Genomic DNA, 23186 nt, shown 5'->3' on the forward strand with positions numbered 1-23186 from the left:
GCAGTGTATATACATACTATTGAATATATATATTTATAAATCATGAATGATCTGAGAAACAGTTCAGTGCTGCTATGTTTCAAATCAAAAGTTATCCGTCACATGCTTCGTAAACAACAAGTGTAGACTAACATTGAAAAGCTTACTTACAGGCTCTTCCCAGCAATGCAAATAGAAAAATAAAAATAATAGAAAAATTATAACATGAAGAATAAATACACAATGAGTAACGATAACTTGGTACCAGTACCTACCTAATCGATGTGCAGGGGTACAAGCTAATACATAGGCAGGGATAAAGTGGCAAGGCACCAGGATAGATAATAAACAGTAGCGGCAGCGCATGTGATGAGTCAAAGTGCAAAACTAATCAATGCAGATAGTTAACCAATAGCTACCCGTCTTGGCTTGGGGGGGGGTAGAAGTTGTTCAGAGTCCTGTTGGTTCAGACGTGGTGCATCGGTACCGCTTGTCGTGCGGTTTCAAAAGAGAACAGCCTACGACTTGGGTGGCTGGAGTCTGAACATTTTTAAGGCCTTCCTCTGACACCGCCTGGTATAGAGGTCCTGGATGATTGGGAGCTCGGCCCCAGTGATGTACTGGGCCGTACGCACTACCTTCTGTAGCACCTTGCGGTCAAATGCCAAGCAGTTGCCATACCAAGCGGTGATGCAGCTCTCAATGGTGCAGCTGTAGAACCTTTTGAGGGTCTGAGGGTGCATGTCGAATCTTTTCAGCCTCCTGAGGGGGAAGAGGTGTTGTCGTGCCCTCTTCACAACTGTCTTGGTGTGTGGACCATGATAATTCTTTACTGATGTGGAACTTGACGCGCTCAAGACCCGCTCCACTACAGCCCTGTCGATGTGGACGGGTGCGCTCTCGGTTGGTGTTTACTGCAGTCCATGATCAGTTCCTTTGTCTTGGTTTGGAACTGAAGTAAAAGAAACCTATAGCTTATGTCTCCTTGTACAATATATCAGCGTAGAGCCCTGGGTAACTTCAGGCAGACCTGATTCTGTCCAATCACACCAATCGAGATGTCCTGAAATACGCTCACTGATACACAATGGACAGTACAGACCTTTACAGAATATACAAAAGGGCCCAAGATGCTCACTGCATAGGTACGGAATTCAATAGTTTCCCTAACATAGAACACATTTTCATTGAATTATTAATACTTCCACTTGAAGGTCATTAATAATCACTTAAGAGACGGTGAAATATGAAAAAAAGGCTGTTACACAGATGGGATCGGTGCAGAAGAACGCTTTTATTCCATTCCTCTGACTGTATCAGGTGATTCAATTGTTCATTATTTCAAGGCTGGTTGACTCCGTAAAAGCTTCAGAAATACATGAATTATCTCCCTGGATAGAGAGACTTGAAGCCATTCAGCCTAAAAAATAAAAAAAAGTGTTTGTCACGCTCGACCAGTGCCATAAACTGGACGAGAAAACGAGATCGTCTTGCCTCCTCAATGTAAAATCCACCGTGAAGGGACTGTTGAACTTATGGATGGTTCAAACTCTGCAGAGCAGCACAAACATCAAAAGATTAGTGAACATTGAAAAGAAAATCTATTAATTTCCTCACAAAAACAGGTGAAGTATTATGACGCTTAATTAATACACTTTCTAGTATGAAAAATGTGTGATTCATTCTGTAATTGACAATTGTTAACAGCGGTTGTTCAACCAAGGTCAACTTTACAAATGGATATTTTGTAAACCAAAGAGATTTAATGACTTTTACAACACCTACCATTTGAACCAGAATCCTTCCATTTCACTACTGTAATATAACTTACACATTTTATTTTACAATTAAAAAGGCGAAATATAAAGCACTGACATTCTAAGAACAGAAAATAAATGAGGAAAATGTAAGCGGCCAAGGTCAGGAAATAGCATTTTTCAAAGTTTGGACTGACAATTTCATAAGGGGTGAAATACACCCGCACACATCCAAACAAACAAACACACAGTTCTGTCCGAAGTACTTATAAGTATAAGGCCTGCAAGTCAACAAACTATTCTCGACTTCCATCTCCCAAGTTTCACAGAAGAGACAAGGTCAGAGGCAACCACAGTGATAAGAAGCTCGTTTAGCAGGTCTCCATACATCCAGGAAAAACATCAGTATCACCTCAACCAGATAATTCAACGAGGGCCGAATTCCTTGAGCAACATCGCCATCTGGTGTCAGCAAAAAGGGAAGACAGCTCCTCTAGTAAGTTCTAGTTGGACACTATGGCACACTGAAATCCCCAAAAAGGTCTAAAAAATCTACATTCTCAATGTATATTCTCAAACCTAAAGTCTTGTAAATGTGGCACTCAAGCATTGTCAAGCTTGCTATTGGTCCGCTTATAGGCTACCCACTGAGGCATTTACGATCATAGCCACTTTAAGGGAAAACACTATGCTCAACATTCAAATACCTACAATTTATGAATGTATTATGCCCATCTCTCAGTTGTCACCTACAGTCCATGCAGTCTGAGCTCAGCCAAAATAGATGTCGAGTGCATTTAGAGGGACTCAGATGTCTGTGGACCTAGCCTCCCGATGGTGGAAAAATACTTTGGTGGTACCTTTGAAGATGGAGGATCTGTTTACCCAATAGGTTTCATTAAATTAAGCCTCCATTAGGCCTCTCTTCTGCTTGATCAAAGGCATCGCTAAGAGGCATGGCATTCTGCTTTCCCCGACTTAAACGCATCTCCTCTATCAAACCGTTTTTTTTGTCTGTGTGGGGGGGGTGTTGGTTGTGCCAGCATCCCCTTTGGCTGATGCAAGGCCCATCTGCAGGGGTCCTCTGGCTTTTAAGACCCCTTGTCTCTCTATTAACAAAATGAAGCTGTCAACCAGCAAACAAATTGCAAATGCACCTCGGGGATGTCCGTCTGATAACGTGTGCTCTTTTTTTTATTTTAGCATCCGTCTGGAAAAATGGCCAGGTTATTGAGGTCAGGCTTTCCCCAGTCTGGCATAAAAGAACGGGGCTCAATCTGGCGCGCTGGTGGCGTGAACACTTCAAACCGCAGGCGAATGAGAGGATGAGAGAGGGGGGAAGACACCCTAGGGAGCCAGTAGTGGGAGAAGAGGTTGAGGCCTTTATTTCCATGGGAAGCACAACAAAGACTGCTTTTTTTATGAAAGAGAGAGGAGATGGCCTTTTTTCGCAGGCTGGCACCCTTTAGAGCTGGGTGTCCTGTGCTTATCTGAAGTGGGAGCACCAGCTTTGGGAGAACTCATCAGCTTTAGCGGGAACTAGAAATGGAGCCTGAGTGAAAGTGAGATATCCTGCTACAAATGCACCCCCCCCCCCCCCCCCCCAAAAAAAAACTAACTTTTAGAACAGATTGTTTTATCAACAGAACAGGGTTTCAAACAGGCTGGGGAGGACACAGCTCTCCAATAGTAAGTGCACAAAGTTGAAAAGCAATACTAAAGATGGGTTTGATCTAGTTTATCAACAATTATTAAAAACAGCACATAAATGACACAATGTTGCGCTGGGTGTAAGGCCACCCTTAAATCGGACTCCACTGTCAAACCAACGTTTACTTTTACTGTAGTATTGTTGTTTCACACACATCTTTTTTTGTGAGAAGGGTATGTGACTAGGCCTATATATTTTTGTGAGAAGGGCATGTGACTAGGCCTATATATTTTTGTGAGGAGGGCATGTGACAAGGCCTATATATTTTTGTGAGAAGGGCATGTGACAAGGCCTATATATTTTTGCGAGAAGGGTATGTGACTAGGCCTATATATTTTTGTGAGAAGGGCATGTGACTAGGCCTATATATTTTTGCGAGAAGGGTATGTGACTAGGCCTATATATTTTTGTGAGAAGGGCATGTGACTAGGCCTATATATTTTTGCGAGAAGGGTATGTGACTAGGCCTATATATTTTTTGTCTTAAGGGTATGTGACTAGGCCTATATATTTTTGTGAGAAGGGCATGTGACTAGGCCTATATATTTTTGCGAGAAGGGTATGTGACTAGGCCTATATTTTTTTGCGAGAAGGGTATGTGACTAGGCCTATATATTTTTTGTCTTAAGGGTATGTGACTAGGCCTATATATTTTTGTGAGAAGGGCATGTGACTAGGCCTATATATTTTTGTGAGAAGGGCATGTGACTAGGCCTATATATTTTTGTGAGAGGGCATGTGACTAGGCCTATATATTTTTGCGAGAAGGGTATGTGACTAGGCCTATATATTTTTGCGAGAAGGGTATGTGACTAGGCCTATATATTTTTTGTCTTAAGGGTATGTGACTAAGAACAATTTGGAATCCACTGACCTAGACTTACTCTCTTCTCCTTCACACTTAACGTATGAGAATGTTGGCTATAAGAAGGTGACAAAAAAGGGGTCTCCTCGCATCTAATAGCACGCGCTCAAAAGAGCATAACAGACAACAAAAAACTGCGAGGAATGCGAATTAGCCGTAATATCCGACACAGCAGGTGCTAATTGCTTGATAATTAACCACGGCTAGTGTCGAGAGAGAAGCTAAAGATTAATCATCAGCCAATTAAAATGCCCACGGCGAGGAAAGCGAGCCCTCTCAAAAGACTGGAGATCTCTTCTGTGATCTGAGAGCAACCAGACTTTTAGAAGCGGAGCAACAGATCACTAGCACCTGATATTTCTCAGTTTTGCGTGCTTGTTTGTTTAATACGTCGGATCGTGTTTGGTAGTTGCTTTTACCAAAAAGCAATTGATATCGCATACACCTCCTGTTCAGTTTCACATTTGAAATCCACCTCTTGGAAAAAGAAAGGCTAAATATCCTCACAAGTATCAAGGGGAACGATCCGGACAGAAGTTGCACAGTTAAATGAAACCACAAGGAGGCTGAGGGCGTTCGGAAGAACCGTACACAAAGCAACACAATCCCCAAATGTAAACCTGGGGATCTTAACCTTGATTTAGGGGGCCAAGAGGGCACCCTCATACAATACTTGCATCTAATGGGAGTAATGTCAGAAAGTAAAACAGGGAGCCTAAAATACGAGTTAAAGTTAAAACACTTGGCTCCTCATTAAAGGTTTCATATGCGTCGGGTGGGGTTCGAGACGGACAGGTTGCGGTTTATGAATTACTAACCAAGGCCATGTTCTGTAGCATCGACACAAGCTTGCTCTCTACGGATGATACTTGGGCTTTCAAAAACGGAGAGAGCGGAGAAAAGAAGAGAAAAAAAAGAGAGAAAAAAAGATCCACAGTGGACACGCCACTGACCTTCAGTTTCAGTCCGAGTGTGGTGTTCGTGAACGAGCGCGCGTGTGTCTGTTTGAGAAAGTGTGAGCGGTTGTGAGAAGGTGTAAGTATGCTCACAACTTGGCCTGTTTATAATGAATGTGCAAGTTCCTGAATTCACTTCCTGTACACACACACACACACACACACACACACACACTATAAACTTCAATTAAATGTCTCAAATAGCCACCTGTCCCTTTTGATAGCCGGGCATCGGCACACATTTGAGCAAAAATAAACACCTGTTTCAAACAAACAACGGGTCTGAATGAACTGGTTAACGAGTGATCTTCAGTGAGTACTGTAAAGATTGCGCAGAAGAAGATAAAGGAGAGCAACATCATTTCCTTGGATGAGACGTTGTGGTTTGACATGGTCAGCTCAAGTACCAACAAGATCTCATGGTCTCACTTTAGTATTCGACGTTTGTCTGGAGGGAAATTAGGCTTGGGCGGTATACCGGGTCATTTGGAAAAAAATTGACTGGATGGGTTTTCAAGACAGTCAATATGTTCAAAACTCTTTCTTTGAAGTTTTTCAACAAATGTTCATATTTTTTGCCACTTAAATGAATGCCTGCAGTCAACTTGAGCAATACATTAGGAGAGAAAGCAGATTGCGTTCTTAAATTCACCGGTGACAATATTTTAAATTGAGCAAAAATAGAAAACACAACATGCAACAATTTCAAAGATTTTACTGAGTGAGTTACAGTTCATATACGGAAATCAGTCAATTGAAATTAATTAATTAGGCCCTAATCAATGGATTGCACATGACACATTTCAGATATGCATCTGTTGGTCACAGATATATATATATATAATTTTTTTTAAAAGTAGAAACGTGGATAAGAAACATGCTGCACAACATCTCCTTCGCCTAGAGTTAATCAGGCTTTTGATTGTGGCGTGTGGCATGTTGTCCCACTTCCCTTCAATGGCTGTGCAAAGTTGCTGGATATTGGCGGGAACTGGAACACGCTGCCGATCCAGAGCATCCCAAACATGCTCAATGGGTGACATGTCTGGTGAGTATGCAGGCAATGGAAGAACTGGGACATTTTCAGAGTCCAGGAATTGTGCACAGATCCTTGTGACATGGTACCATTCATTATCATGCTGAAACATGAAGTGATGGTGGTGGATTAATGGCATGACAATGCGCCTCAGGATCTAGTCACGGTATCTCAGTGAATTCAAATTGCCATCAATAAAAATGCAAATTGTGTTTGTTGTCCTTAGCTTATGCCTTCCCATACCATAAATCCACCGCCACCATGGGGCACTCTGTTCACAACGTTGACATCAGCAAACTGCTCGCCCACACAACGCCATACTGCCAACTGCCCGGTACAGTTGAAACCGGGTTTCAGCCGTGAAGAACAACCTTCTCCAGTGTGCCAGTGGACATCGAAGGTGAGCATTTGCCCACTGAAGCCGAAATGCAGTCAGATCAACACCCTGGTGAGGACGACAAGCACACAGATGAGCTTCCCTGAGACTGTTTCTGACAGTTTGTACAGAAATTCTTCAGTTGTGCAAACCCACAGTTTCATCAGCTCTCTGGGTGGCTGGTCTCAGACAATCCCGCAGATGAAGAAACCAGATGTAGTGGTCCTAGGATGGCATGGTTACACATGGTCAACAGTTGGACGTACTACAATATTCTCAAAAACAACATTGGAGGCGGCTTATAATAGAGAAATTACCATTCAATTATCTGGCAACAGCTCTGTGGGACATTCCTGCAGTCAGCATGCCAATTGAATGCTTCCTCAAAACTTGACATCTGTGGCATTGTGTTGTGGGACAAAACTGCACATTTTAGAGTGGCCTTCTATTGTCCCCAGCACAATGTGCACTTGTGTCATGATCATGCTGTTTAGTCAGCTTCTTAATATGCTACACCTGTCAGGTGGATGGTTTGTCTTGGCATAGGAGAAATGCTTACGAGCAGGGATATAAACACATTTGTGCACAACATTTGAGAGAAATAAGCTTTCTGGTATCATTTATTTCAGCTCATTAAACATTGGAACAACACTTTACATGCATTTATATTTTTGCTCAGTGTACATTATGAAGCTTATCGTAGTTTCCCAGAACAGTTGAAACAGTCACGTGTTTATTTCTAAAAAGCATAATGGTAGAAAGCCGGAGCTTGTGAGTCCAGCTGTGCATTTGGTTTAACTTGCTAGTTAACTACCTAAGTGGTTGAATTAATAAGGGGATGGGGCATCATGATGATGATAGCTTTCTGACGTATTTGAGAAGTCAAATTGCTTTGGATGAGTTCTGTACAGCTGCCATCTTGATTTCCTTGCGTTCATTTTTTCTCTTCTCCGTTCTTGCCCGTCTGCTCCTCACCCCTATTCTCTGAGCAGAGCAAGCAGGAACATTGCCCTAGCGACTCCACACAGACGCAGCATGTACACATGCTGCTTCAGAGCCAGTTCTCTTCCTCCTTCAGACAGGTATGCGTCAAAACTGTTCATTTGCACGTCTCTCGTCCAAACTCACCAAAAATGAAATTTCGGTAGCCACTACCTATATTTGTAATTTCGTTTGCGCTCGTTAGCATATTTAGCTAGCAGATTATATTGAAACTCGCTATTAGTTTGTGCAACATCGAACACAGTCTATCTGCAACTGAGAGGGGGGGGGGGGAGGGGTACAAGGCGCAAGGAGGCGTAACAAGTGAGAGAATGGTGCTGAAGCGAATGATAGGCAACCTAATCTTTTTTTATATTATTTCACCTTTATTTAACCAGGTAGACTAGTTGAGAACAAGTTCTCATTTACAACTGCGACCTGGCCAAGATAAAGCAAAGCAGTGCGACACAAACAGAGTTACACATGGAATAAACACACATACAGTCAATAATACATTAGAGAAAGTCTATATACAGTGTGTGCAAATGAGGTAGGATAAGTGGGGGGGGGGTCAGGCAATAAATAGGCCAATATGGCAAAATTATTACAGTATGGAAAATTAAACACGGGGGTGATAGATGTGCAGAAGATGAGTGCGCAAGTATCGGTACTGGGGTGAGTCTTTGCAAGTCTGATCTGTGATGGATTTGTTATCATAAATGTTTATACTGGTCATTATAAACAGTGTAGTATATTGAACATTTTATTGAGTAAAAGCTGTGTACATTAAGGAAATAGACGCCTGGCTTAAATAGAATCCTGTCTCTAATATACGCTGGTTGTGTTCATTGATTGAAGCAAATAAAAACCTGGGATATTAATTGAAGTTTTATGGGTACATGATACAATTCGTCAAATTTCTGCCCTGCTATCGCTGCCCCGGTCAACTGTAAGTGCCGTTATTGTGAAGTGGAAACGTCTAGCAGCAACAATGGCTCAGCCGCGAAGTGGTTGGCCACACAAGCTCACAGAATGGGACCGCCGAGTGCTGAAGCACCTAGTGCATAAAAATAGTCTCTCCTTGGTTGAAACACTCACGACCGAGTTCAAACTGCCTATGGAAGCAATATCAGCACAATAACTGTTAGTCGGGAGCTTCATGAAATGGGTTTCCATAGCCGAGCAGCCGCACACAAGCCTAAGATCACCATGCGCAATGTCATTCTAGATGATTCTCTGCTTCCAACTTTGTGGCAACAGTTTGGGCAAGGCCCTTTCATGTTTCAGCGTGACAATGCCCCTGTGCACAAAGCGAGGTCCATAAAGAAATGGTTTGTCGAGATCGGTGTGGAAGAACTTGACTGGCATGCACAGAGCCCTGACCTCACCCCCATCGAACACTTTTGGGATTAATTGGAATGTCGACTGTGAGCCAGGCCTAATCGCCCAACATTAGTGCCCAACCTCACTAATGCTCTTGTGGCTGAATGAAAACAAGTCCCCACAGCAATATTCCAACATCTAGTGGAAATCCTTCCCAGAAGAGTGGAGGCTGTTACAGCAGCAAAGGGGGGACCAACTCTATATTAAATGCCCATGATTTCGGGAATTTAAGGTGTCCACATACTTTTGGTCATGTAGTGCATCACTAAGCCTATTCTACAGCTGGAGGGAAGACTAAACATGTAAGTTGGGATTTGCGTTATGGATACCACAGGGCATTATGCACTCGTATAGACTGTGTGTGTATGCGTAGCTATATACCAAGATGAATGAGGTATTACAGTAAGGTGGGGTACTCACAAAGTCTTTCTCCAGCTTCTCCATCTCCCCCTTGTAGCTCTTCAGTCTGCTCTGGTACATGCCTCTGCACTGGATGGGGATCTCACGCACCTCCAGATCCATCTGCTCCATCTAGGTCCAGCAATCAACTATTTATTTCACCTTTTAAATGATTAAAACAGACATTATATTGGCTAAAATGGCTGCAACAACGTAGATGTAAACGGTGTAATTATTCTATCATTATTCTGGAAATATGTCAAAACAAAATGTACAATACGAGACTTGTTTAACTGAACTTACCACACACACTACACTGTTGAGTATGTATATATTTAGTATGTAGTGACTACACTGAATTAAATGAATTTATATTTATACACACACACACACACACGATGTAATGAAATTATACCAAAAATAGTGTTGTACAAGAGTCTTTTGATCAACATCAAGAGATTCTGAAGATTTAAACTAAAATCAATGCCTGTAAAACATCTTAACATGAGGTACTTCAGCAGCCTTAACTTAAATCTGTTTCAGTATTGATTCGTTGAAACATTGACTGCTCCTCTTCGTGTCATTCATCAATGATGAAAAAAGTTATGACAGAAAGGCAGTTTGGCAAATAAATATGATACAATCCATTTGAAAACCCTTCATTTTAAATAGAGAGTACATTAGGAGGTACACGGAGACAAGACTTTCTGAGGTGGATTTGGAGAAGCCTAATCAAGATGACATAACAACACAACTACGTCTAGAATTTACACGTTAGTTCACTTCCTTCATATTTTTAAACATGACGTGAAGACTCCTTCCAAATAACTGCTTGAAATGTGTCACCGGTATGTCACTTAAAAGCGAATTATCATTAATGTGATCACGCCATTATCACGCTGAGCAGCCATCCGCCACGTGAAGTGCTTGTGTGTCAAGTCACCGTTAGGATTACACAGGTGTCATTGTCTGCGTTCGCCAGTGAAATTGTCTCGTTTCCTTTTCCAAATTCATTATTTAGAAAATGGGAAGAGCGTAAATTACTGATCAAAGACGTACCAATTCTCTGACTTCTTCAAGCTGTTTGTCGACATTTAGAACCAGCTGTGTCTTCTCCTCTGAAAGGGAAACAGTAGCAACATATTGATCAGTCGACAGAGGAGCAGTTCTTTATGACAACCCAACTCCCCCGCAACGGGGGGAGAGATAACAACACACACCAGAATGCATTTGAAGATATATTTACACATTCTCTCCACACGCCGATCGACATTAGATGTCTCTTGTTTATCCACGTGTAAAAGGCCTTTGTTGGCTTTTATAGAGGAGCAACGAGACACCTCTTGCCAACTCAAAAAAGAAAGGAGGTGTCAGCTTTACTAGGTTGCCAAATTTTCTAACTTTGAGTCCCTCTAAGAATTACTCAAATTAATTACTAAAATGCTCCATGCTCACCTGGTGGCATCTATTGCACATCATTACTTGAAGCTCATTTGGCCTCAAGAGTTTAATGTGGAACCTTGTAAATTATTGTGTGATCTCAAAATTCTGGCTGAACTAATTCTGTTGTGTAGCAAATAGAGATGGGCATTAGACATAATTTCTATGTTCGAGTACATGCTACATAAAATAATTTTGATGACTCGCATGTTAGCGTGAAACAGGTCTGAATACAGAAAAAGTTTGCTGAATGCTTTCAGTTTTTTCCAATTACTGGTTCTGATACACAACTGAAAACTAAATATTTCCACTGCATTTGACAAACTCCACAAACAAAATCTTAGTGTTTCACATTCGGTCAGTGCTTATAAAATGTAACCTGCTCAATAGTTGCATTTGTACATTTCGAGCAATCTAATACAAATCTTGAATCGAGAACTCGCGCCCATCCACAACAGCAGCAGTTAAATATTCCTAATATTCTCCATTCCGGACATATATTTGCTTTTTCAAAAGTAAAATGATACTTTGATGGCCCAGAGTTGAAACCAACATCTAAGAATTCAAGGATCATTATAAAGACCCGGGCCTGCTGTGGTAACAAAGTTTGTTAAATAGGCTAGACCTAAATTGGCCATATTTTCAATAATTGAAAAGTGGAGCCCAGACTTCCAAAGAACTTCCAGCTCAAAAGCAATCCACAAGGCTAGCCTATCAGTGATGGAACATAACAGTGTGAAAACCAAGTGAAGATCAAAAAAAAATGGTTTGCCCTATGGGTCTGCACTGCCCTTTGCCAGTCATCAAATCCATTTTTAAAACCTATGTACAACCTCACAGCCTACACAAGTAAACAGCCAGAGGCGATTCTCCACAAGATAAGGTATAGACCACGCCAGGCACTGTACATGGCAAAAAGGAGCCTGAAATATACATGGCAATTTACTATGAGTACCGCAGACCGACAGGCGGACGAGTAGTTTTGGAAAATGCAGCAGCAAAGCAAAAAAAAAAGTTGGAGCTCGGAGAGCCTCTTCATCTCTGCTCAATATTTAATCGCCAGTGACTGACAGGCCTTCAGCTTTCCATAAACACTCTTAAGGGAGAACAACAAAAAAAACATTTATGTTTAATGGAACTAGACCTTGCATTACATTGTATTGTATTCTTATTCAAAACTCAATCCCAAGTTTTTCCAGACGGAAACGAAGCAAAACAAAAACACATCATCCATTTGATTCTCGCGTGAATGCTGAAGGCTTGGCCAAGACACCGTCAAGGACGTTTCTTAGCATGCCACAACCATTATCAGTAATTGTACATATGTGACATCCAGCAGCGGCAACAAAAGGTCTTTGTCAAAACTATTGTCGACATATGAAACGGAGGGCTGTCAGCCAATGGGCACAATTCAGGCACTTGAGGGGGAGAAAAATAAATGAGAAATGTCTTCATGAGTAGGAATGGAATTGAAATTCAAGTGAAAACTGTTCTTGTAGGAGAAGAGGACACAGAACAATTACCACTGGGTATGATGGGCTTCCGCCTTTGTTCGTATTTGTATAGGCTTACTTTAACACGCGCCACATAGGGTGGTGGGAAACATGGCGACATTACACTGTGAAAGATGCATTGTTTCTGCCAAGAAGCCAATTCAAAACATTGACCATTCAAATCAGATGTAAATTCCCATCAGCTAGAGCATAGCAAAATAAACAAGCAATAGACCCTCGAAAAATATGAGCTAAGGAAAGGAAAACGTTCAGTGGGTGAACCTGTGCCCCGTGAATAGGTAGACAGCCTTTGGTTTGCAAACAAAGTGTTCACTTAACAATTAGACCAGAACAGGTACATTTACAGTCATGGTACACAATTTTAGGCTCTCAAGTCTCTCTATTGGTTTCAGTTAGACAAGAGGGAATTCCAAAAAGGTGAAATTATTTAAAAAACGGGGACTGTGACAGAAAAGTTTGCAATATAAGTAGATTGCAAATTTTTTGCCACATGCTTCGTTAACGTGTGTAGACTAACAATGAGATGCTTACAGGCCCTTTCCAAAGTCCACCTGTGTGCAATGTAACTAATTATGTGACTTCTGAAGGTAATTTGTTGCACCAGATCTTATTTAGGGGCTTCATAGCAAAGGGAGTGAACACATATGCACGCATCACTTTTCCATAGTTATTTACATTTTTAAATAAAAAATAATAATTATTCACCAATTTGGATTATTTTGTTTATGTCCATAACATAAAATGTATTTAAATTACAGGTTGTAATGGAACAAAATAGGAAAAATGCCAAGGGGGTGAATACTTTTGGAAGGCACTGTATATTATCCATGTCCTTGTTCCACCACGACTCCTAGAAACATAGAATATAACAGTTCTTCAGGTCCAGTTGACAGGGTAGTCGAACAGAGCTTGTCCAGTTTGTTCATTAGGAACTATGTTCGCCAACAGAACAGGCGGTACAGGCAGTTTATTTGCTCACAAACGTAGTCTCGTCAGGATGCCAGCTCGGCTGCCTCTCTTGCACCGCCGCTTCCTCTTCGAGTACATGGGATTTGGGTCAGGCCCGGAGTAAGCAGAACTTCCAGAGCAATTATGTCAAAGAAATTGTCTGTAAAGCTCCGAGACAGGATTGTGTTGAGGCACAGATCTGGCCACCCGGTCAAACTGAGCAATCGGGGAGAAAGGCCTTGGTCAGGGAGGTGAACAAGAACTCCTGACAGAGCTCCAGATTTCTTCTGTGGAGACGGGAGAACCTTCCAGAAAGACAACCATCTCTACAGCACTTCACCAATTATGACTTTATGGTAGAGTGGCCAGACGGACACAAAGAGATCTTTGATGAAGTCCTGAGAGCTCTGGAGCAGGTTCTCAGACTGGGGCAAAGGTTCACCTTCCAACAGGACAACAACCCTAAGCGTACAGCCAAGCAAGAGTGGCTTCGGGACAAGTCTCAATGTCCTTGAGAGGCCTAGCCAGAGCCCAGTCTAGAACCCAATCGAACATATCTGGAGAGACCTGAAAATAGCTGTGCAGCAACGCTCCCCATCCAACCTAATAGAGCTTGAGAGGATCTGCAGAGAATAATGGGAGAAACTCCCCAAATCCAGGCGCACCAAGCTTGTAACGTCATATCCAAAAAGACTTGAGGCTGTAATCTCTGCCAAAGGTGCTTCAAAAGTACTGAGTAAAGGGTCTGAAAACTGAAATATAAAATTTACATATGTTATTTTTTAATACATTTTCAAAAATGTCTAAAAACCCGTTTTTGCTTTGTCATTATGGGGTGTGTAGATTGATGAGGGGAAAATGTTTCAGAATAACACTAACGTAACAAAAAGTTAAGGGGTCCGAATAGTTTCCGAACAAAAGATCAGAATAAAATACAAAAAAAACACAAAATAGCTGCTATCCACTGCAGCGCCATCTTTACTCATGCATAACTGTATTGATTAGGGCTGTGACGGTCATGGATCTTTGGAAGTTCACCCCGGTCACTGTAATAAGCATTCGATTAGCAAAGAAAAACTCCTCTGCTGACTGCATGTGCTGCCATTGAAATATAATGAATAGAAAGTCAATGACGGCATAATGGGTGGACTGGCGGAAATTGAGGGTTACCAGATAACTCTAAAATTTCCTGTCCATTAACCCCTTAAAACCCATCCACAAGGCCTGAAAAAATGTAGCACAGCAAGAGAGGAGTTGCCACATGATAGAGAAGAATGTAGCTAGCTAGTGCTGTTAGTTCATTGTACAACTCCGATCGATTGCTGGTCACAGTGAATAAGTTATTCTTTCAATGCATTTTTTTTTTGTTGCAAAAGGTGGGTAAACTGTTCCTCTAGGGGAATTCTAATGTTTGTGCTTTTCTTACAACTCATTTCTGTGTTCTATTCATGTGCTGTTCTATAAACCAATTTCTGTGTTCATGCAAGAGGCTGACTGTACAATTCCTCACTGTCAGTAGCTGCAATTTGGCAGTACGCTCAGACCTTGTTTTGAGAACGAACAAAAGATCTCAGTTTCAACGTCTCAGCTTAGAGAGAAGAAGCCTCGTGAGGTATTGGTCTGTCACATGAATGAAACAAAACAGTCATATTTCACTAATTATGCTAAATCCCGCAAATATAACTTGTATGTGTATAGCTGTATAAGACAACTACTGGGACTGCCCAGGGAGAGCTCCTGATTGACATGTGTACTATGGTGAATTGAGTTGGTTGGAAACTCTCCCAACGCACTGACAATAAACAATGATTAATTTACGATTGACTTTGAGTGTCCCTATGTAAGAACCTCCACTACACCATTGCTTGTCAAGACTTTCCCACGTTCTGCCACTGCTCTCCTCTCTCACTCACTCAGCTCTCTCAACAAACAAACACACACCCCTCCCTTATCAGTGGGATTAGTGAAATTAATCATTTTTTTTTGTTGCCATGGTGGCCGCGGTGATATTTAGAAGTATCCCAATACCCTGCAACCAATCAATTTTCACACGTGGCATTAATTTCAAAGTTGCCACATTTTGCAGGAAACCACAAGCATGTCAAAGCCCATTCTATGTGTGCTTCTGCTACATTTGGGGGGGGGGCTCGTTTGCTTGTTTCAGCAAGGAGCAAACAATTTTAATCACGTTGTTGAGAGTCCACGTTCGGGCAGAAACGGACTCAACCGCATGAATGACAGGCCGTCCCGTCTTCAGTCAGCTGTTTGTACCACACCAAAAAAATAAAATACAACTTTTTGGGGAAAACTTTTCAACAGTTCTTTTATTTTCATGGCAGTCTTCATCCAAACTATCGGTTACCCAGTTATACGGTAACTGTGCCACCCCTAGCATTGATACCAAATGTCCTCTTCTTAGACCCATTCCCCTTCAGTTTTGAGTCGCCCTCGCTTTTCTTGTAAGGAAAGGTGCCCATCACTGGCAGAGGGACAAGCAGTCTAGCGAGGTGTACATGGACCTTGGTATAATTAGTCATCCTCTGAAGAATAGTCTAATCAGCTATCTGCAACAGAAGTAAGACAATTGCACAAAGAGAGTTAAGCTAGGCCAGGCCTATATCATGTTTATCTGTTTAGCTACAGTGAGCATTCACAATTTGGGCTCATAATAAAGAACTGCAGCAGGTCATCTGATGCAGCCCTCTATCAAACCCCTTCTTGGTCAAATAGCCCTTACACAGCCTGGAGGTGTGTTGGGCCATTGTCCTGTCAAAAAACAAATGATAGTGGACCTATGCGCAAACCAGATGGGATGGTGTATCAGATGGTGTTGCAGAATGCGGTGGTAGCCATGCTGGTTGAGTATGCCTTGAATTCAAAATAAATCACTGGCAGTGTCACCACCAATGCACCACTAACGCACCCCCACACCATCAGACCTCCTCAAATGTGTTTATTTAACTAGGCAAGTCAGTTAAGAATAAATTCGTATTTACAATGACTCGGTACTGCAGTGACTCCTCTTGCACTGAGATGCAGTGTCCTAGACTACTGCGCCACTCAGGAGCCCAAAATGCTTCACGGTGGGAACTACACATGCAGAGATCATCAATTCACCTACTCTCACAAAAAAACATGGCGGTTGGAACCAAACATCTGAACCAAAGGACAGATTTCCACCGGTCTAAATGTCCATTGCTCGGGTTTCTTGGCCCAAACAAGTCTCTTATTATTGGTGTCCTTTAGTAGTGGTTTCTTCACAGCAATTCAACCATGAAGGCTTGATTCACACAGTCTCCTCTGAACAGCTGATGTTGAGATGTGTGTTACTTGAACTCTGAAGCATTTATTTGGGCTGAAATTTCTGAGGATGGTAACTAATGAACTTATCCTTATCCTCTAAAAAGGGTCTTCCTTTCCTGTGTGGTCCTCATGAGAGCCAATTTCATCATAGCACTGATGGTTTTTGCAACTGCACTTTCAAAGTTCTTGAAATGTTCCACATTGACTGACCTTCATGTCTTAAAGTAATGATGGACTTTTGTTTCTCTTTGCTTTATTTGAGCTGTGGTTGCCCTAATATGAACTTTGTATTTTACCAAATAGGGCTATCTTCTGTATACCAACACCACCTTGTCACAACCCAACTGATTGTCTCAAATGCATTAAGGAAAGAAATTCCACAAATTAAGAACCACACCTGTTAATTGAAAAGCATTCCTGGTGACAACATCATGAAGCTGGTTGAGAGAATGCCAAGTGTGTGAAAAGCTGTCACGGCAAAGGGTGGCTACTTTGAAGATTCTCAAATATATTTTGATTTGTTTAACACTATTGTGGTTACTAAATGTGTTATTTCATAGTTAGTGGGTCTTCACTATTATTCTAAAATGTAGAAAATAGTAAATATAAAGAAAAAACCTGGAATGAGTAGGTGTGTCCAAACTTTTGACTGGTACTGTAGGTCCTGACCATTCAGATGCTGTGCTGACAAGTACAACGTAGTTGTTAAAGTTTAGATATGTTCCTGAAGGGAGATTGAATCCTGGTGCAATGTCCATAGGTTGTCCTGCTTTTAGGATTGGCAGTTACTAGGATAGTTAGCAAGCTAGCTGGATAGGTAACGTCCTTATTTCACTAACACAAAGTGAATATAATGACATTTGCGTAAAATACGTGTCATGTGAAACTAACTAACTAGCTAGCTGCAATATTAATTTGTTGACATTATAGCAAAGATATTTATAACTAAACCATGTCTGAGATGACAGCTTGAAAGCTAGCTAGCTACTATAGTCAAACCAGTAAATAGAGTTTAACGTGACTTACTTCCACCTAATTTGGGAATCCTTCCAATTTTGTTTGTTATTTCTGCTGTCAGGGTTCCAAAGTCCTGTTCGTAGGCTTCAAAGTCTGAAGACATTTTGACGTTTGAGTGTGAAAGAGGTGTCTACTTGGCTGAAAGTTAGCTGAAGATGAAGCAAAACAACGCTTTCTGCGAATGCGAGCCGTCACTTCCGTGTTGGGTTACAACACATTTTACCCGGTAAGAAAACAGCAACTGTTAATTAATTGGTTCTTCCAATGTGAACTGTCGAAACTTTCACTCTGCGGGGATAGAAAAAAACATACTCGTATTTAGAAATTAAAGACATCGTATTAGCTACAGTTTATGAATTAAACATTTATTTACAGCTTTATCACATTGAAATAAAATAAAACATTTGTTTTTAAGAGGACATAGCACATTTTTAAAGAATAAAGAATGTTGCTACAATTTTAAATAGACATACACATTTATAATCTTTGCTAATCCCACATTTTGTTTAAAAAATATAAAAAGATGTTACACATTATCCATACCTACCCAAATAATGTCCTATTCCAATAAGCAACACCAGAGGGAGCTGTGCGTCTTGTGAAATACCACGTCCCCTCAATTTTGCCACGTCATCTCTCTGCGACTTGTATCTGCAACCACCACGAACGATGTAAAGTTGCCTTTTTAAGCTACTTCTATCATTTATTTAACGAATATATATTATGTTGTTGTTATAGGGAACGTAGTTTGACTCGAGTGTATATTTCACCTATCTGTGTTGAATTAGCTAAATAGAATGTAGCTAGCTAAAACTAGCTGTATGGGCAAGTCAGCATTGAAAAACACGTCTTGAGATATGAAGACATCAAATTAGTGTAAATTAGTTGGCTAACAGTTTTTGGTAAACTTTCCAAATGTCGATTTAATAAAATACGCTAGACAGGGTGGGATCTTTTTGTGTCGGTAAAATGAATTATGCGACAAATGTAGGGGACACGCTTCTATGCGCAAATATTGATGTAATAACTTTTATATCGAAGTAAACTTGTATCTCGATGACATGCTGTGCGGTCCTCCCACGGCATTAGTTTTTTTTCCTGCCGGGTGAGATTATGTGCATTAGCACAAATAACCACATCTGTAATTTAATTCCAGTCCGAATTGACAATGTCAGTCATTTTAGAGGCAAGTGTGCTGTTTAGCTCACAGCTGCAGGCTTGGGCATTTAGGATTTATTCTACTACGGATCGCTAAAATAATGATTATGATCACACTTCCTCAATTCAAATATTATGGCGACACCATACCAAAGATGGTTTAACATTTTGGGAGCCAAGATCGAGTTATCAGTGTAGCCTGGACATCTTCAGGCATAAAATAAACACATCCAGTCTTCCGTTATAACGGTCAATTTATTTAGGATAGAAGAATTGTTACAGGGGGGTAGTTTGGGGAAAAAAACGAATTTCGTCCAAATCACCTCACAAAATATGGATATTCTGGGGTAATAATTACATAACCAACTTTCTGTAGGTTATTATTGATGCTCCTTGACAATAAATATTGAGGATCTTGTTCTGGTGACATGCTCATCTTTGCTTGGCTGCTGTTGACAAATAATCGTATCATGTAGGCCAGGGATCTCCAACCCGGTTCCTGGAGAGAGCTAACCTCCTGTAAGTTTTCGCTCCAACCCCAGTTGTAAACTCACCTGTTTCACCTTATCAACCAGTTAGCAGATCATTTGTATTTGTCAAACGGCAGCCAAGCATCGATGATCATGTCAGCAGAATAAGACCCTCAATATTTATTGGAAAGGAGCATCAGCTTGCACTTTCACCACCCTCTGAATTTCATCATAATTTATGTAATCTGAAGCCTAGTAAACTGCATGCTTTCCCTGACTAGATGTAGTGGGAGGACCACACATCTTGTGACTTCAAGTTTACTTCGATGTGATGGTTATATCAATATTTGTGCATAAAAGCGTTTCCACCTACATTTCTCACATAATTCAATTTACCAACACAAAAAGAGCCCACTTGTATAGCGTATTTTGTTTTGTCGACATTTGGAAAGTTTGAAATCTGTTTCCATTAGGCCTGTCTTGACATTTTTTTATCCAATGTACTTCACTCACATAAAAAGGTTGGATGTAAGCCTGGTTAGTGTTAGTGACAAATCATTATTCTACAGGACGCTTTCTCCAGTCCGGAGAAAGGAGCACATGAAAGACGAGGCCAAAGAGCGAGTGAAGGTAGAAATAGGGTCCCACAAAGGAAGGAGCTGACAGGGGCAGGGAGAAGGAGAAGGGACGCAAAGGACGTAGCTCCACTGGGAGCAGCAGGTTAGACACAATTTGAGTGACCGCTCCTTTCCCATCTCTCAGCCACAACGCACCTCTGCTGAATCAGACCACTTATCTCAGCATCTCTTATCTCTGCTTTCTGATCTGTCCCCACAGTAAGGCCCTCTCCCTGTCAGAACGTAACTCTGGCTCCAGTTCTCCCAGCGGCTCCAGTTCCTCCTCTGCCTCGAGCCGCTCCAGGTCTTCCAGCTCCCGATCCTCCAGCTCCTCAGGGTCACCCAACCTCATTCGCCGCCACAACAACAACCACCAATGCTCACTGTCCAAGTATGTGTGACCCGTAATGCAGTGGTCCAGCCCTTAGTTAAAGTCCGTGCAGGCTAAATACTTTCAATTCACCTAATGGTTTAACATTCAAGAACTTCATTAGTTGAATTCAGTATGTTAGTGCTGGGCTGTCAAAAAACCTGCAAACTCCATAACTGCAGGACCAGGGGTCGGTGTACACTCTGGAAAAACGAATCCAGAGACTGAAGGAGAGGGATCGTTGAGCTTGGAAGTGTGACCTTTTTTGGGGAGTGGAGGAATAAAGAGTAAGAGCTCTTCCATTTGTCCTGTAGATCCAAGGAGAGGCGTAGGAGGAGCCCCAGCCCCTGACCCTGACCCACCAAGGTGTACCTGGGCCGCCTCACCAGAAACGTAATCAAGGTGAGTAAAGATGACTGCTCAGTCTCCAAGTGTATGTGCACATCAATGGGATTCAATATAGCCTATTTGAATGCATTTTTAGTGTCACGTTGAAGGCATTGGAGGTTTCAGGGAGTAGGGAGCAATATCTCTAGAGGTTGGGTTTTGACTAAAGTCTCTTCTCTTTTCAGGGACACATCCAGGAGATCTTCGGCACATATGGCAAGATCAAAATGATTGACATGCCTGTGGACAGGCTCCACCCACAACTGTTGAAAGGTTACACCTACATGGAGTTTGAGATGGTCGTTGAGGCCGAGAAGGGTCTCAAACATATGGATGGAGGTTGGTGGAGACCAATGGTTCTGAGTCTACATGCAGTTAGCATCTATAGTTTGAATGCATTGTAATACTACTCTGTTGGACTCTGTCAATAACCTATCCTCAGAGTTTTTACTTTACTCAAACTATTAGAATATCATCAAAAACAATCTGGTTTCCTCCATACCGTTATTTTTCATCTGTGATGTCTGCAGGTCAGATTGATGGACAGGAGATCATAGCCCCCGCCCCCCTCACAGGTTGCCTCCACAATGTGGCGACGCACCCCATCCCGCATAAGGAGAAGGTCAGTCTCCAATAGTGTTAACGTCTTTGCGTGTGTGGAGTTCTGTCAGTCACTAATGAGGTTTCACAGTACATTTCTGTAATTACATACAGTACCAGTCAAAAGTTGACACACCTACTCATTAAAGGGTTTTTCTTTTCTACATTGTAGAATAATAGTGAAGACATTAAAACTATGAAATAACACATATGGAAACATGTAGTAACCAACAAAAAAAAAGTTAAACAAATCAGAATATATTTTAGATCCTTCAAAGTAGCCACCCTTTGCCTTGATGACAGCTTTGCACACTCTTGGCATTCCCTCAAACAGCTTCAACTGGAATGCTTTTCCAACAGTCTTGAAGGAGTTCCCACATATGCTGAGCACTTGTTAGCTGCTTTTCCTTCACTCTGCGGTCCAACTCATCCCTAACCATCTCAATTGGGTTGAGGTCGAGTGATTGTGGAGGCTAGGTCATCTGATGCAGCACTCATCACTCTCCTTCTTGGTCAAATAGCCATTACATAGCCTGGATGTGTGTTGGGTCAATGTCCTGTTGAAAAACAAATTATAGTCCCACTATGTGCAAACCTGATAGGATGGCGTATCGCTGCACAATTCTAAATAAATCAGACCGTGTCACCAGCAAAGCACCTCTTCCATGCTTCACGGTAGGAACTACACATGCAGAGATCATCCGTTCACTTACTCTGCGTCTCACAATTACACGGAGGTTGGAACCAAAAACTCAGCAAACCAAAGGACAGATTTCCACCGGTCTAATGTCCATTGCTTGTGTTTCTTGGTCTCTTCTTATTGGTGTCCATTAGTAGTGGTTTCTTTGCAGCAATTCTACCATGAAGGCCTGATTCACGTAGTCTCCTCTGAACAGTTGATGTTGAGATGCGTTTGTTACTTGAACTCTGAAACATTTATTTGGGCTGCAATTTTTGAGGCTGGTAACTCTAATGAACTTATTCTGTGCAGCAGAGGTAACTCTGGGTCTTCCTTTTCTGTGGTGGTCCTCATGAGAGCCAGTTTCATCATAGCGCTTGATGGTTTTTGCGACTGCACTTGAAGAAACTTTCAAAGTTCTTGAAATTTTCCACATTGACTGACCTTCATGTCTTAAAGTAATGATGGACTGTCATTTCTCTTTACTTATTTGAGCTGTTCTTGCCATAATATGGTCTTGGGTCTTTTACCAAGTAGGGCTATATTCTGTATACCATCCCTACCTTGTCACAACAACTGATTCACTTTTAACAAGGCCCACCTGTTAATTGAAATAAATTCCAGGTGACTACCTCATGAAGCTGGTTAAGAGAATCCAAAGACTGTGCAAAGCTGTCATCAAGGCAAAGGGTGGCTAAAGGATCTAAAATATATTCTGATTTGTTTGTACAAATTTTGGGGGGTTATTTTTTCCCCCCTTATTTACTATTGTAAGAAAATCCGGAGTCTTATGTCTTACATCTGTATCCTGATATTAGATTGATATTTTTAATAGATCTTTTTTTCTCTTGTGCATCCCTGATTACAGAATGAATGGCAGTTGACCATGTATCCCCTCAAGTGTGAAGATAAAGACCATTTGTCAGTCCCCTGGCAAATAAGTATCCTGACCTTTTGTTTACAACCCCTTCTGTGCCTCTTAAGGTCTCGGTCACCACGGAGACGCTCTCCGGTTCGCCGCAGAACTCGCTTGCGCTCCCCCGGTTGCAGACGCCACAGCTCATGCGCCAGCTCGAACTCCTCCAGGTAGAGCTGCCTGGAACCCTTGACCTCACAGCTCCCCTCCTCCCTCATTTTCCATTTCTTCACTGGAAAAGTTTGTATCTAAAGTTCTACCCAGCTTCCTATCCATGTGTCCTTCCCTCTAATGATCACTGACCTCACAGGAAAAAACATGACT

The 23186-nt window shown here is 41.7% G+C and overlaps 2 protein-coding genes across 7 annotated transcripts in view; one reads left to right on the plus strand and one right to left on the minus strand.

Moving 5' to 3' along the window:
• The window catches only part of LOC139377485 (vesicle transport through interaction with t-SNAREs homolog 1A-like), a 172209-nt gene extending 154340 nt beyond the window's left edge, over positions 1 to 17869 (minus strand). For 2 of the 4 annotated variants that reach the window (XM_071120516.1, XM_071120515.1), the window contains exons 1-3: positions 17675 to 17844; positions 10503 to 10561; positions 9465 to 9575 (exon numbers count right to left, since the gene is read on the minus strand). In XM_071120516.1, the coding sequence (XP_070976617.1) occupies positions 9465 to 9575; positions 10503 to 10561; positions 17675 to 17768 (264 nt within the window). In that variant the 5' untranslated portion in view covers positions 17769 to 17844. Of the gene's footprint in view, positions 1 to 9464; positions 9576 to 10502; positions 10562 to 17674 lie in introns of all 4 variants that reach the window. The other 2 variants (XM_071120517.1, XM_071120518.1) reach the window with 2 other exon arrangements.
• Positions 17870 to 18305: 436 nt separating this feature from the next.
• On the plus strand, positions 18306 to 23164 carry LOC139377487 (RNA-binding protein with serine-rich domain 1-B-like). Of its 3 annotated transcripts, none has more exons than XM_071120519.1 (7): positions 18316 to 18336; positions 19863 to 20013; positions 20131 to 20301; positions 20595 to 20682; positions 20853 to 21006; positions 21198 to 21289; positions 22931 to 23164. In XM_071120519.1, exons 5-7 carry the CDS (start codon positions 20895 to 20897, stop codon positions 23162 to 23164), a joined length of 438 nt encoding a protein of 145 aa, XP_070976620.1. In that variant the 5' UTR covers positions 18316 to 18336; positions 19863 to 20013; positions 20131 to 20301; positions 20595 to 20682; positions 20853 to 20894. The 3 variants fall into 3 exon arrangements, with proteins under 3 accessions (XP_070976621.1, XP_070976620.1, XP_070976623.1); XM_071120522.1 differs by having other exon boundaries at positions 22815 to 23112; XM_071120520.1 differs by lacking the exon at positions 19863 to 20013 and having other exon boundaries at positions 18306 to 18336.
• The last annotated feature ends 22 nt before the right edge of the window (positions 23165 to 23186 follow it).

This window comes from Oncorhynchus clarkii, chromosome 20 (assembly GCF_045791955.1).
Source record: "Oncorhynchus clarkii lewisi isolate Uvic-CL-2024 chromosome 20, UVic_Ocla_1.0, whole genome shotgun sequence".
In the NCBI taxonomy this organism is placed as follows: Eukaryota; Metazoa; Chordata; class Actinopteri; order Salmoniformes; family Salmonidae; genus Oncorhynchus; species Oncorhynchus clarkii.

Coding starts and splice junctions, on each gene's coding strand:
- LOC139377487 (XM_071120520.1), top strand. CDS start 20,895: ATGATTGACATGCCTGTGGACAGGCTCCACCCACAACTGTTGAAAGGT. Junction 21,007..21,197: donor TCTCAAACATATGGATGGAG/GTTGGTGGAGAC, acceptor TGATGTCTGCAG/GTCAGATTGATGGACAGGAG. Junction 21,290..22,930: donor CCATCCCGCATAAGGAGAAG/GTCAGTCTCCAA, acceptor GTGCCTCTTAAG/GTCTCGGTCACCACGGAGAC.